The sequence below is a fragment of the Triticum aestivum genome, chromosome 3B (genome assembly GCF_018294505.1).
Source record: "Triticum aestivum cultivar Chinese Spring chromosome 3B, IWGSC CS RefSeq v2.1, whole genome shotgun sequence".
Classification (NCBI taxonomy): Eukaryota; Viridiplantae; Streptophyta; class Magnoliopsida; order Poales; family Poaceae; genus Triticum; species Triticum aestivum.
The window spans coordinates 734,632,621-734,646,321 of NC_057801.1; the positions used below are offsets into that span (position 1 = coordinate 734,632,621).

Sequence of the window (13,701 nt, forward strand, 5' to 3'; positions counted from 1 at the left end):
TTATATTTTTTAATTCGTATCATATGTATCGATACATGCTTGAACATATGATTTTAACTCGAACTTCTTATTGTGAGTAAGACGAAATTGGGCATGTAACTATGCTGCTAAATTTCATATGAAATGGTTTGTTATACGCTTATAATGAATATTGTTGCAAGCACATGTGAGCAAAACTATAACTGTATACACATGTTGGAGTTGGTTATTTTTCTTATAAAAAGTTATACATAATAAAACTTTGGTTAAATTGAATAAAATTTTCCTGCAGTTGCCGGCTTCAAGATTCTTTTGAAGTTAGGTGTATAATATCATGTTTATAGGCATCCACATCCATTTCAACATCCTACCAAATATCTTAGTAGATTATTCTACAACATGGGAGTTTAAGAAGTACCATGAGCGAGCCTTCGAGTGTGCGGTTGTCTAGACAGACATACTTGAATAGAGAATAATGTATGTGATGTATGAGGAGAACGTATTTTGTGCACCCATTGCATCCAATGTTGAAAACATTACCTAAAGCCCATATACATGACACCCGACTATTGTGTCAAAAGTTCAATTCAAAAATCAAGTCATACCGAGAGAAACAAAAGATAAACTATGATGTGGATTGGAGTTTTTTTCCCCGAAAAGGATCATATGTATTCTAAAGATTCAACAGAAGTACAAAGCACCCCAAACATAATAAAAAATACATCGAGGTCCATGGACCATCGGACGACCATCATCGGCGTCAGAACGATCCGCCGATGTGCAGTTGTCCTCACACTCATACCGGATCCGGCATGACCTTGTCGATGACAGCCAGGAAGTCTTCGTGCACGCGCCTATAAGGACCGGTGCCCCTGAGCCGCAATCGTTGCAGCTGAATCGTTGAATCGATCTGGAGAACCTGACACCAAATCTCGTCGTTGTGTATGCACGACGAGAAACCCTAACCTCGCCGCCCCAAGAGCTAGCAGGAATCTACGTCAACTTCGGGATAGTTAGAGCCCGGAAGACTGAATCGAAGAAGTGTCATCATTCATCTGAGCGTCGCCCCTGCGAAGACTAAAACCTACCTATCTATGCCGAAGTCGGGGCACTAGGAATCCCCTCCCCGCCACCGCTAGAGCGGCAGGCATAGGGGGGATGAATCCATGGGCTTGCTGGTGAAAATCAAGTGGAGGTAGATTTTCTCTAGTCGCCTTGTGTGGATAGGAGTTAACTCCAATTTCGTTGTGAATTGGACGCCTTGGCAGTATGATAGCTGAATTTGTTGTTTTCATTTTCTTGGGGTGCGATTTAATCCGGATTAAAGTTTTCCCACATAATTTGTGTATATTGTACACGTGTTGTGGAAACATATCAATTTTTTGTGACTCCTATGCAACATTTCCGATATCAAAATTGGGGGGTCATTGTTCTTTCGCCGCCATTTTTTCGATCACATGGACAATAACACTTTGCAAATAATTGTGTTCTCAACTACCGGCCTAGGTCCGTGAGGATCCCAATAGTGAAAATTGGACCTTGAAGCAGGATGCCAACCACATGGAGTTGTTTCCAATAGATTATGCACTCTTTTGTACTCCCTCCGTCCCATAATATAAGAACGTTTTTGACACTAGTGTAGTGTAAGAAATGTTATTATATTTTAGGACGGAGGGAGTAAATGATTACAACCTTTTCTCAATTCACCGGAAACAGAGTTTCTGCCCGAGTAACTGACTTTATGTGGCTTTTTTTTTGAGCGGTACTGACTTTATGTGGCTAGCTATTGCGGTTGAGTTTGATGTGTTTGGTTCAGGGGAAATCTGTATGGCACTAAAAGCCTTTCTCTCTCTCAAAAAAAAAGAAGAGAAGCCCAAGTTCGCAAAGAGCATGGTGAAACGGGAATGTATTCCGTGCACCCACACATGTGGCGCTACCGGTGCACTGGATGGCATAGAATATTTTAAAAATCTGGAAAGAAGGTCTAGCACGTTAACGCAACATCAGTGATGTCACAAAATTTCGTATAAAAATTTGAAATATTTTTGAAAATACAAAATAACAAATTTGACATCAGTGTGATAATGGGCCAAATCTAAAGCCCAAGTTATGTTATGTACTATTTAATGTTGAATTTTTCATTTTTGTTTTTCGAGTTACGTTTCAAATTTTGACTTGAAATTTTGTGACAACCTACATTGATGTTATGTGAGTGCTAATTATTTTTTAGAATTTTTAAAACATTTTAAAAGCACGATGTGAGTTCTGTGCACCGGTAGCACCACAAGCTCCGGTGCACCAGATATTTTTCCATGGTGAAACGACATTCGAGGAGCTCTGAACTGAGAGGGATGCATTCGAAGAGCTCTGAACTGAGAGGGATGCATGTAGTCCACATATGAGCTCAAAAGAAAAAGAAAAAACAAAGCAGACATGATTGGGGACAACCATTACCCAGGTGCCTTTTTTCCTGTTTGATTTAAGTCAAATTGGCCCCGGAAATCTTACGGCTCCCGGCCCCGTCCCACCGCTGGGGCTACGTGGAGAAGATGATTGGCGTCTGGGGAAAAAAATTCAGGCGCCGGTCACCCAAGTTGCTGCAACTGAAGCTAAGCATTCCTACCACAACAAAGCAGGGAAAAACAATACAATACAGCATAACTAAATGAGCATGCCTACCGCAACTAAGCAGGGAAAAACTATGCAGGACAGCACAACTTCATTCCAGCATGGAAGAAAACTGACAGAACTCAATGTTGAGATACCAGCAACGTTACCTCTCGCACCAAGCACAGGAATTACCTGCACCAAACATGAACATCACAAAAACAGCTATGTATTTCTCTGTCATGATGATGTCACCCAAGTTACCAACAAGCCATGCTAGAAAGCATCTGTCTTTCAGAATTTCTGAGTTTGTCTGGCAGACAGAGACAGAGCAACAGAATCCAAACATGTTGAAATCTATAGTTTTGACTCCATGACCAAGCTCGGAACAACTAGATCAGTTGACTTAACTACCTGTCTGCGCAAGCTAATATCAGGCTAACTGGCTAAAATGTACAACACTGGGACAGCTTTCCAAGCTCCACAACACATTTTACAGTGATGAATCATCACGAACCATATGTCCTTTGAGGATGAAACGAAACCTACGGCAAGTTTTCCAAAGCTCCATGTACCACGATCTCATATGCTGGCTGACTGGCGCTACTAATCTGCAGATAAGGTAACTACTCTCATTTCCTGTTCATTGGTGGGGTGCCGAGGGGAAAGGCGGGCCATAGAAGGGACCCCCAAATCCAAGGAAACCTGGGTGAGGAGGGTTTGGGGCACCAGGGAAAGGCGGTGGCATGTTGATCATGGGATAGTTTACAGGTGGAGGAAACGGTGGGAAATATGGCATTCCTCCCATTGGAAGAGCAGGAACTGGCATAAATGCATCTGTAGAAGGTGGTGGTGGTGGTGGGATTGGGGGCGGCATCGAAGGTGGAAGTGGTGGTGGGCTAGACTCTGGTGATGGAGGATACTGAGGCGGTGGTGGTGGCTGTTCAAATGTATCAGGATACGGGAGTGGGGGTGGCGGTGGGGGTGCTTCAGGCTGAGGAACAGATATACCATTCTCTATCTTCTGCCTCTTAGTAACAGGAGGGTGCCCTTCTATTTTCTGCTCAAAGTTGTCCCTGGTGGCTCGTGAAGAAAAACCGCCGTTGAGGGTCTCAGGCTCACTTCCATCTCCTTCCCGTGAATACATCACTGCAGTCGATCGTCCCTTCTCGACAGAATTAGCATTAGCTGAAACTGGGGGAAAAGTAGCAGGCACTTCAGAGAGACTGGAGTTCTCAACCCCATTAGATGGCTCGTGCCTTGGTACATCTATTCCGAGCTTCTGGCAGAGGTCATCAGCTTTCCTATATCTGACCTGAGCTGCCTGGTAAATAAGGAAAATGTAAGTACACAGTACTGCTATTCAAACAAGGGCACAAGGCCCATGCAAAAACAGCTGCCTCGCAGCAACAATGCAAGCATAAACCATTGTGTACAGCCCTAGTACAAAACATACCAATTTAACCCAACCTCGGGACTTAAACTTTCATTGTTTAATGAGAAAAAACTTGTCTATCAGAAAACATGTAAGATGCCGGATACTTGCAAACGAATATTCTAGTCATACAAGACATGAAAAACATGTAATGACCCATCAGGTACTTCCCCTTTAAGCCTATATAACACCCAATATATCATTTTTTTACAGGGAAGTGGCTGCTGGAATTTAGGAACCAGAGCATAATAATCTAGTGAACACAACACCTGATGACACAGACATGCATTGATGCGTTTACGTTGTAAAGCATTTCTATTACTTTATGAGGTATACATTTTCATTTCTTTACAAAATACCTTTCAGTGAAGTGTAGTGTAATCAGAATTCTGCAAAACCAGATAATTTAAGGGGTTTAGGGTTTAAAAGGGGGGGGGGGGGGGAGGCATTGTTGAACATACCCGAAGTTGGTGTCTGACAAGTTCTGTCTTGAACTCCTGAAAACAAAAGAAACATTAGGAGGAGGAGCCGCAGACCATCCAACGAATAAATCGTTCTATCAAATAGATCTTAAACTTCATACACGCGTGTACTTCTACACACCTGCTCATGGAGTGCTTCCTTCAAATCAGATACCAGAGTGGCCCTGAGTGATTCAGACATTTTGAATCGTTCAATGGTGTTTCTCAGAATACTATGTTGTTCCTTCAGCTCCTCCACAAAGCTATATCCATTGCTGCTCCCTGACAATATGCAATAAGATTTTTGAGCTACCAATAGTACAATGGTACACAACTGATAACTACAGGTAGTCTATGCAAAGGACAATACAAAGCTAGTTGATTAACTGCAGCCTTATAAAGTTACTACTGAAGTCTAGGGATGTAAAGTTGCACAGAGCTGGACCCACACAGGTTGGGCTGGTCGTAGATGAAATGGCAACTTGGCAAGGTGGAAGTAGTCAGTGTATTCGATCGTGCCAGCATATATTTAACGGTTTGACTAATCTTCAGGAAAATAACCATAGTCCACCAATGAAGCTAACACTGAACTGTTATCCATAGCACAGCAGATTGCCGTACATACTAATTAAAGGGATACAAGTCTCATTCCTCAACCCACATGCGATGCAGGCCATTAGTTAATACGCACAGTGTCACAGTACCGCTGAAAGTCCAGGTAATACTAAACAGTAAGTGCTAGATGAAAATGTAAGATAATACTGAAACCCACTTGCACAGCACCAGAATCATACTAGATGAGATGTAAAATAATATCTTATGGTTATACATCTTACCTAAGTACGAATTTCCGTACTCTTTGTTCAGGTTGTCAACAAAGCTTAGAGCACTGTTGCATTCTCTCATCAACTTGGCCTCATCTACAGGTGCCCGAAGCATATGCTTGTAGCTCGATATAACCTTCTCCACCAGCTCTCCACCTGGTTTTTTCTGTAAATGTGTGGAACCACAATAAGTTGTACACAGTACAGACGACAGGCACAGAGGAATTATATGAGTGTGAAAAGAAATTAATATTACTTACCGACTTTAGCTCCTTAAATTTGCGGATGTATTCTTCCTTTAGAAGTTGTCCTTGGGTGCCAAACAACTTGCGATCTTCCCATATGTCAACCTGCAACACTTACATAATTTAACACCACAGGCCCACAATTCTAGCCCCTGCGTATATGGTGTGTCATGGGATTTCATACTCGCTTCGCCCAAAATAGTTAACTCTAAACTGCTACAATTTGAGCCAGAAGAGACTATATGCTAGTGTAACATTATGCAAAGTAGCAAGATGAAGGGTCAAACATAAATGCAAAAGCACATCATGCCCAAGTGAGTGAAACTCCTAGGGATCTGAGATGTACATGCACACACCATTTCTCTGCTTCTTACCCACAATACTTCGCCGGGACAGATATAACACAAGAATAACATAGGATGCATGCCATCAAAATTTTCAAATGTAAATTTACATGGTTCCAAATCAATGGCTCACTGTGATCAACTCTTGTTAGATTGATTACTTGCCTTGTTGGTCATTTCATTTCGGTTAGTTTCCTCATAGTACTTTCCTTTTAATTTCTTCCTGTTAGATCATGTCAACCTGTCCCGGGTGAAACAATAATCATCTTCAACACACTGCCTATAGGTAAACATAGGATCCACAAGATACTAACAGCAAAATTATATACAGGCTCCTACCTGACATAAACGCCATAAAAGATGCACAAACAAAACCAAAGTGTAATTTCTTCACTTGGATTATGCTTCACAAAAAGATACTAACAAGAGATGATCTAAGCTCAAGAGGTTTGTCGCATGAGCCACTTTATAGAAGTGTTTGCGATTGGCTGAGACCATGGCCCACGTCCACAAGGATTTTTGTTTTCAACCAGGAAATCTAGACTTCATTTGCTCCCAGAAAACATCCAATCTACCTCCACCGATAAACCCCACTCCAGAAACGGTAGGATAAAAGACCACAAAGTTGTCAGAAAGAAGGTGTTTCAATATGGTTTTGATTTACACCTTACAGAACATTTGGAATGAGTTGTTGCCGCTAGTGGCCCAACATGTGAATGATGACATGTACTAATAGACATAGCTGTCGACAGAGGACGGAGGTTATGTTGTATTTGAGACCCCTACGATTATTCTATTAATCCCAACTGGATGGTGATTGGGCATCACGAGAGGATGGCATGTTGTGGCCAGTTGTGGTGGTCTAGCCTGTCATTGATGATGTAGAACCGTTTGGGCATTGGTTGACTGATGTGTTGTGGTCAGAGACACCAAGTCGCAGGCGCAATGGTCCATGACGCTTGTGGGTAGAGTCAATATGTGAAGCTCCTCATGGCATGTGTTGAACTCGAGTTGAGTTGTGATGTTGAGGCTCGAATGGCATGGCCATTAGGGATACAAAGTGGTGTCCCGCATCAGCCCACGTCCTTCGGCTGATCAAGAAAACCAAATATATTCCCTCTGTTCTCTATAATTAATGTGTTTTGTGCTAGTAGCTCAGCTTAGTGGGCTTTAGTAGGACGCAGCTATGCAACCCTAATGGCCATGCTTTGGGCCTAGTTTAGCTAAGCAGTGAGCCCGTTGTATGTGTGGCTTTCTCCTTAATTTTCTCTAATGAACCCAAGATAGAAGAAGAAAAAATAGGTGCCGTCCTCGAGATCCATCCTCAAGCGCCGTGAAGCCAAGGGAAGGTGATACGCTAGGTTCCACGGGCATCACCATGCTAAGTGAGGAAGCTCCGAGTGAACCAATGATGAGGTGATACGTTAGGTTCCACGAACATCACCATGCTAAGTGAGGAAGCTTCGAGTGAACCAATGATGAGGGTACGTGCCAAGGCTATAGAACATGAGGTGGCGCTATTCCTTGAGGTCTTTCCACTTATATGACCAAGGATTATGTGCTACCTAGCACATGGACCTTTTGTGTGCTTAGGTGTGAACGAGGAAGCGAGGAGATGCACTTTTAGGTGCCCGAAACTACCAGATTTGACAGAACACCTCCCAAGTGCCTCGGCTCTCCGGTACTACTAAACCCTTACCCCGGAACCATCGGATCCATCAAAGCACCTCTCAAGCGCCGCACCTTCCCAATACTACCGGAGCACGACTCTGGAACCTCCAAGCAAGTAGAAGGACTCTAGAACACCAAGCTCCATCCAGAACCACCGAGCGCCTGCCTCAGCACTAACGGACGCCTCACACGATGTGAAGACTCCCTTCATCCGAAACTACCGAGTGTTGCATACGTGCAACTTAAATAGTCCTACGAACTTCTAAGTGGCCTTCGCCCCCTAAAACCTAGGGTTACAAGGCAAACTATAAATACCACATTGCCGCCTCTTAGTTAGACAAGTTAGAAAACTATAAGGGATTAGAGAGCTTGTCTCCTACCTACCTCCCCCTTGTGGGATCCATGGCCACCTGCCATGGTGATGATTCAAGGCTACCACTCATGTGAAGTACCAAGTCCTCCCTAGCCACTAAAAGCACTCCTCTCTTCGGATTGGGGATGAATCTCTACCTTGTCCTCTTTTTCCTTTGGATTTTTGTGAATCAATTTGACCAATTTAGTAGTAAGTCGGTCGTTGTTGACATGGGTTCCGGTTCAGAGGCTTACATGTTGGTGTTTGTTGCAGGATTTGTGCTTTTCCGACTAGGCTTTTAGTTATCCTCTCTTCCTTTTGGTTTAGCTTCTTTCCCTCCTCCAATTCGTGAAGATCAGACAAGCCGGGCGCAACCCGGCACATCAGGAGGGGCTTCTCGTCCCTCGTCTGCATGCAAGAAGTTTTATTTTGGTTCGATTTTGGTGTCACAGCTACATCATCCCAACGGGGATAACAATGTTGCGTCCAACAAAAGTCCATTGGCTGCAATCTCATCTCGGTGGCTTTGCTTCGTTGTTGCCAGGGAGCTTGTAAGTTTTTGTTCCCACACCTTCATGGAAGACGAGTTGGTTTGTGTTGTCCATCGGTGTTTCTCCATGGGTACTGACGGCAATAGCGTTGTCTTCTTCAACAACCTCTTGTTTTCACCCTCTGCAAGCATGGTCATCCGCTTGGTCTAGCGATCATGGCGCAACTACCTCTCTAGATCGGGGTATTGCCCCTGTCAATATGCTTGGCCTGAGTGCCAACCTCGTCGTACACAATGGTCTACCGTTGCAATGATTCAACAAGGTTTTGTCCTCTACAGATCTTTGCAGGACTGAACTTCTCGATCGTGTCCTTCGCCAACGAGAGCTATGGCGGCACAATGACAGGTTTGGATGCATCTTTGGCTAGGTTTTTTAGGCCTAGATTCTTGTGTAATTGGGTCGATGAATCCCCCACCTTTTGGATTATAAATATTGGGAACAATGTTTGTAAATTAACAAAGTGACTTTCCCTAAAAAACGACCAATTTTTCCTACTTACATTGAACGCGAGAGCTCGCCTTTGGTGGCAAGAGGGAATATGTTGAACCAAGTGTTGCGTATCCGAATTTTGAGAAGTTAATTAAGTTCAACTACAGCTCCCTTTGTTTTACTATATTTGTCATCAACCCACCATGCGCATAAACCAAGGAAGAACTAAGCAACAATGATGACATCACATCAAATATGTACACTTTTTACTCCCTTAATGGATAACCTGATCGGAATATCTCGAAGCTAGGGACAAATATAGTGTAGTGGAGGGAGTATATTTACATATGTCCAATGTGTGCAACAAATGTAACATATGAAGGAGCAATGCCCTTGGAATATAATAATAGATAACAATACAAGGAATGTTTTAAAAAGGCAAAGAGAAAAGAGGTGATTAAACCCACCACATGCTTGAAAATGGGGGCTTTAATACCTCCATTGTGTTACCACTACATACATATCACATAAAGTCTTCCGCTAATAGATCTGCTCTTCCATATGCTAATCCTTGATGCTTCATGACAATTTTTATCACGGATTCACACTTGCGATCGCACGACTCATGTCAACCACATCACTGTAACCCTGCACCTTCTGGTAATTGGCTCCCAAGTCACTAAATAATAGTGCAACATTGCCAATGTTACTTCACCGCTCCACTGATGGTGTACAACAAGTATCCATTTACTTCATCTTGATCTTTGTGTGTTTGTGCTTATGCCAAATCTGCTCTCTTTTTTGTGAGATACTATGGATCATTGTTGATTTTATCGGTGATTTTATTAGACCAACATATAGCATGGCTTCAAACTGTAAGTCAGCCCATACACTTCGGGACGCCATCTCAAACGGTATGTCATCTTTGCTGTGAGCTCCCCAAAGTGGTTCATGAATTCAAGCATAGTTCTCGTCCGCCGAAGGGTGTTAAATTGATGGGTATGTGCTTGAACTGCTAATGGTAAAAAATTGTTGCGGAGAGCCGCGCACATGGCCTCCTAAGTGAACTCGCGACTCTTTGATTCACGAAGTTGTAGCGATCGAGCCATGTTACCAACGAAGTGAACGATGGCAATTCAAACCCAAAGATCAGGCTGAAAGCCATACACAATAAAGTATATCTCACATTCCTTCCCCCAGAATTGACGACTATTACCGTTGAATGTGGGAAACCCAGTTTGAGAAGAGACCAACTGGAATCAGGTGTATGAGGTGAACACATGTGCTCTGGATCTCCACTCGGGCCAGGTACAAAAGAAGTTGATAGGAAGTGACATATGAGTGGTGGTAACCCCATGAGAGTACCCCGGTGTTGTTGAACTCGACATGGCCATAGGCCCGTGGTTCTTGGAGCCAGTGTCGAGCATGTGATGAGCAGCGTGCACCACTGTTATCTCCCTTGCAGCAGCCGAGGTCACAAAATTTGCATGCAGCGTGGTTTTCCCCACCTGCTCTCGCAGTATGTCCGCCAACATATAAAGGTTAGTCACTACTGACCTCCAGAGGTCCTCAAACTTGTCCTTGTCCTTCACTCATCCTTCGTTCACCGCCACCATGAGTGCATCGATTTGCTCCTCCATGGGGATGATCATGGCAGCTTGCTTTCTCCTGTACCATGGCTTCTCCGGGAGAACTACTAGCTCTGATACCAGATTGCAACATCCATCTAACTAGAGATCTCAAGTAGTAAGGAAAGAGGATAGGGTGCTGAAGGAGGAAGAATAGCTTCTCTCATATGTTCTTGGTTGCTAAGTATTTCTCAGTGTCTTAAACAGAAGGGGCTCTGCCCCTACTCATAGCTCAAGGCTGGCATGCAGGCCCAATCCAGTGCAAGCACAAGGAAACGGTAGTCACCATGTGACTAGCAGCACACCTGTTGTCACCTGGGCCCTCCCTTGTATGTGTAGCTAGGAGGGCCCGAGAGGTCATACCAATTACATAACAATGGATATGTGTTGTAAGGTAGGTTAACTGGTTGATCCCCGCAAATAAAAAATCTCATAATCTGTCCCGCCATCCACAAACAAGACTTCTTCCCCTAGTAAAATTTTCTATATGATAGGAAAACAGTGAACATGAAAGTAATACCGATGTATGCTGACAGATGGTACTTTAGAAATTAGAAAACTAGCTCGACAAAAAAAGGCAACTAATCGGTCTGATCTTTTGTTAAACTCAACTGATGGATTGACTAAAAGCAACTCAAGTCTTCAGATTTACATTTTAGAAGAGGAAACAATTAGTGATTGCCTATTGCATGCATATCAGTTTCATGCACCAAAAAATAGACTAGATTGCTAAACTTGACAATCAGTAAAAGCAACTAATATGACATAAGGCTGGTCATGATGGAAAGTATCATATACTAGTACATCATTTAATATGATATGGTATCATAGCTTGGTATTATAGTGACCTTATTTATTGCCATGCATGACACATACTAGTACATCATTTAATATGATATGGTATCATATTAATAGATGTGAGCTTTTAAGTGCTTCTGTATATAACCATCAATAGGTTTTTACCTATCAGCCTTGCCCTAAAAGACACGCCAACTACAATATGAGATAATATAAACATGAGTAAGTTTCACGTACCAGTCTTTTTACAACATTTCGTCCAAAATCATCACCATTGGTGAACAGGTCATCTAAGGCAGCAGCGATGACCTTCAAGAACTCATGTATATATCTCAGGCCATCCTTCTTACTATTCTGCATAATATCATTTGCAAGATACAGCAAAGATATCTTTCTCTCTTGAGGAGCTGAGTGAAAATCTCTATTCCATATGTCAACAACTTCCTGGCAACAACGATGATGGAAGATGCACCAGTGTGATAAAGCTTTTTTTTGTTAAGCATAACAGTAGATTTGAGCAAAATTGTCAAGCTGTGCAGTGAGCTAATAATTGCATAGACACATCTTGAGCAAAATATTTCTATTCGTACACAGCTCGGGAAGTTATCAGTTCAATGCAAAAGGTCTACTGCCACAGTGATCTGAAATGCTAAAAGTAACAACTAACAACGCAGTCAATACTAACATTTTCCATAAGCTGTCTTCTCTGATTTTTTGCTTCCCAAACAATAGAAGCCAATGAGTTGAATGAATAAGTCAACTCACAAAGTATGATGAAAATGATTAATCTCTGCTGTTTGTGTGTTGTGCCAAGAGCAACTAGAGAAATGTAAAAACTGAACTCAGCCTCTTCTGTGTGAAACTCTAGTTGGGCCACATTTACACTAAAGCACATGCAGAAAAGAAACCTCTAAGTTAACGCTGGATGAAAGTAAGGATACTCTCTATACTTTGTTGTGCAATATTAAGCTTCGCAAGCTTCTGCACAAAGATCTCTGCGCTGAATCCTGTGCTCATCTTATGTAACCGGGCTTGTTCTATGAGAAACTCCCAAATGACATAGCAAATGCAAACACAAATCTGCAAAATACACAAGAACATTAGGAAAATTAGTGGCCCTTATTAAGCAATATATTAAAAATCCAAAAATTATAAGTGATGTGTGCCAATGATAAAAGCAGGACACATTCCTTCCCCTTGTACATAATTTCCTTTTAAGCCATAAATACAATCCATAAAAGAAGATAAATTAGCCTGGAAAAAGTGTGCTGTGAAATCTTTGGGAGACACCCACTTCTAAATGATACAGCTGATAAACAGAAATATTTTTAATATCTTCTGTCGCAAACTATACCACCGGGTAACAAATAAAGGAGTCCATATAAGTTATCTGCGACAGTACCAGTGGACAGCATAGCAGGTTCTAAGCATCTATACAACAACAAGTAAAAGGGAAAGGAAAACAAAATTCCACATATATCTGCTTTAAGGCTCCTGATTATCTCACCAAACCAGCATTGATTGCTCAAACACATATAGAGACCCTCCAAAGAGTGTGGGGGTAAAATGTGATCTTTTCAAGATCACACTCCCAGTCCCCAATATGACACAGAACTAGGTAGGTATGGCCCTAAAGAAAAAGCTGCAGCTTTATCGCTGGGATGGAAAGCAGCAGCAGCAAAAGGCTGTCACTAGACTACACTAGCACCGACAATCAGAAGAGAAAAAACCCATCTTCATCGCTCTAAATCAGCATATACGCCGTTCACGAACCGCTGAAAAACTAGAAGGAATAAAAAGGGAGCCCTTGGGGATCCCGGCGGCCTCCGCAGCACCAACCGAACGGGAAAACTCCCCGGGGGAGACCCCCAGGGAGGCGGAGGCGCCGCCCCCTGCCGGCAGCAAACCTAGCAGCGCCGCCTAAAGCAGAGCAACAGCCCAAAGCAACTGCGGCACCACAGAGCATCACAGAGGGGTGGAGAGAGCGGGAGGGGGGGAGGGGCAGCGGGGAGTAGCACCTGACCTTGCTGGGATTCGGGTCAGCGCATCGAGCGGGGCGGGGGGAGGGGGAATTCTAGGGTTTATTAGCTCGAGATTCAGGGGAGGGGGGAGGGATGGGTGATGTGGGGAGACTAGGAGGAGACTGGAGAGGGAAGGGAGGGGAGGGCAATTTTTGGCCTTTTGGGAGGGAGAGGCGTCCGTTGCTGGTCGCGGGCCGCGGCGGTGGGCGGGGGAGGCGCTGTGGCTGGGACGGACGGCTGCAGTGACGCGAGAGAAAGGGCGGGCGTGGCTCGTCCCGTGCGGCGGCGACCGCCACGAGGGGCTCGCGGAGGGTGGGAGCGGGGCGGCGGGGTCCGCGTGCCAGGGGAGGGCTGCT

The 13,701-nt window shown here is 43.6% G+C and overlaps 1 protein-coding gene across 2 annotated transcripts; it reads right to left on the reverse strand.

The window, feature by feature from the left end:
- Positions 1 to 2,860: 2,860 nt before the first annotated feature.
- LOC123072058 (arp2/3 complex-activating protein rickA) lies at positions 2,861 to 13,469 on the reverse strand. 2 transcript variants are annotated; one of them, XM_044495618.1, is made up of 8 exons: positions 13,348 to 13,469; positions 12,266 to 12,404; positions 11,562 to 11,809; positions 5,567 to 5,656; positions 5,319 to 5,472; positions 4,625 to 4,764; positions 4,483 to 4,518; positions 2,861 to 3,910 (listed from the first exon to the last, which is right to left on the reverse strand). In XM_044495618.1, exons 2-8 carry the CDS (start codon positions 12,339 to 12,341, stop codon positions 3,230 to 3,232), a joined length of 1,425 nt encoding a protein of 474 aa, XP_044351553.1. In that variant the 5' UTR covers positions 12,342 to 12,404; positions 13,348 to 13,469; the 3' UTR covers positions 2,861 to 3,229. The 2 variants fall into 2 exon arrangements, with proteins under 2 accessions (XP_044351553.1, XP_044351554.1); XM_044495619.1 differs by having other exon boundaries at positions 13,343 to 13,426.
- Between the last annotated feature and the right edge of the window lie 232 nt (positions 13,470 to 13,701).

Excerpts from the sequence above, each read along its gene's own strand:
- LOC123072058 (XM_044495618.1), bottom strand. The coding sequence starts at position 12,341 with ATGAGCACAGGATTCAGCGCAGAGATCTTTGTGCAGAAGCTTGCGAAG. Across the intron at positions 11,810-12,265 it reads TGCACAACAAAGTATAGAGA|CTTTATCACACTGGTGCATC; the intron begins GTATCCTTACTT and ends AACAAAAAAAAG. Across the intron at positions 5,657-11,561 it reads GAAATGTTGTAAAAAGACTG|GTTGACATATGGGAAGATCG; the intron begins GTACGTGAAACT and ends TAAGTGTTGCAG.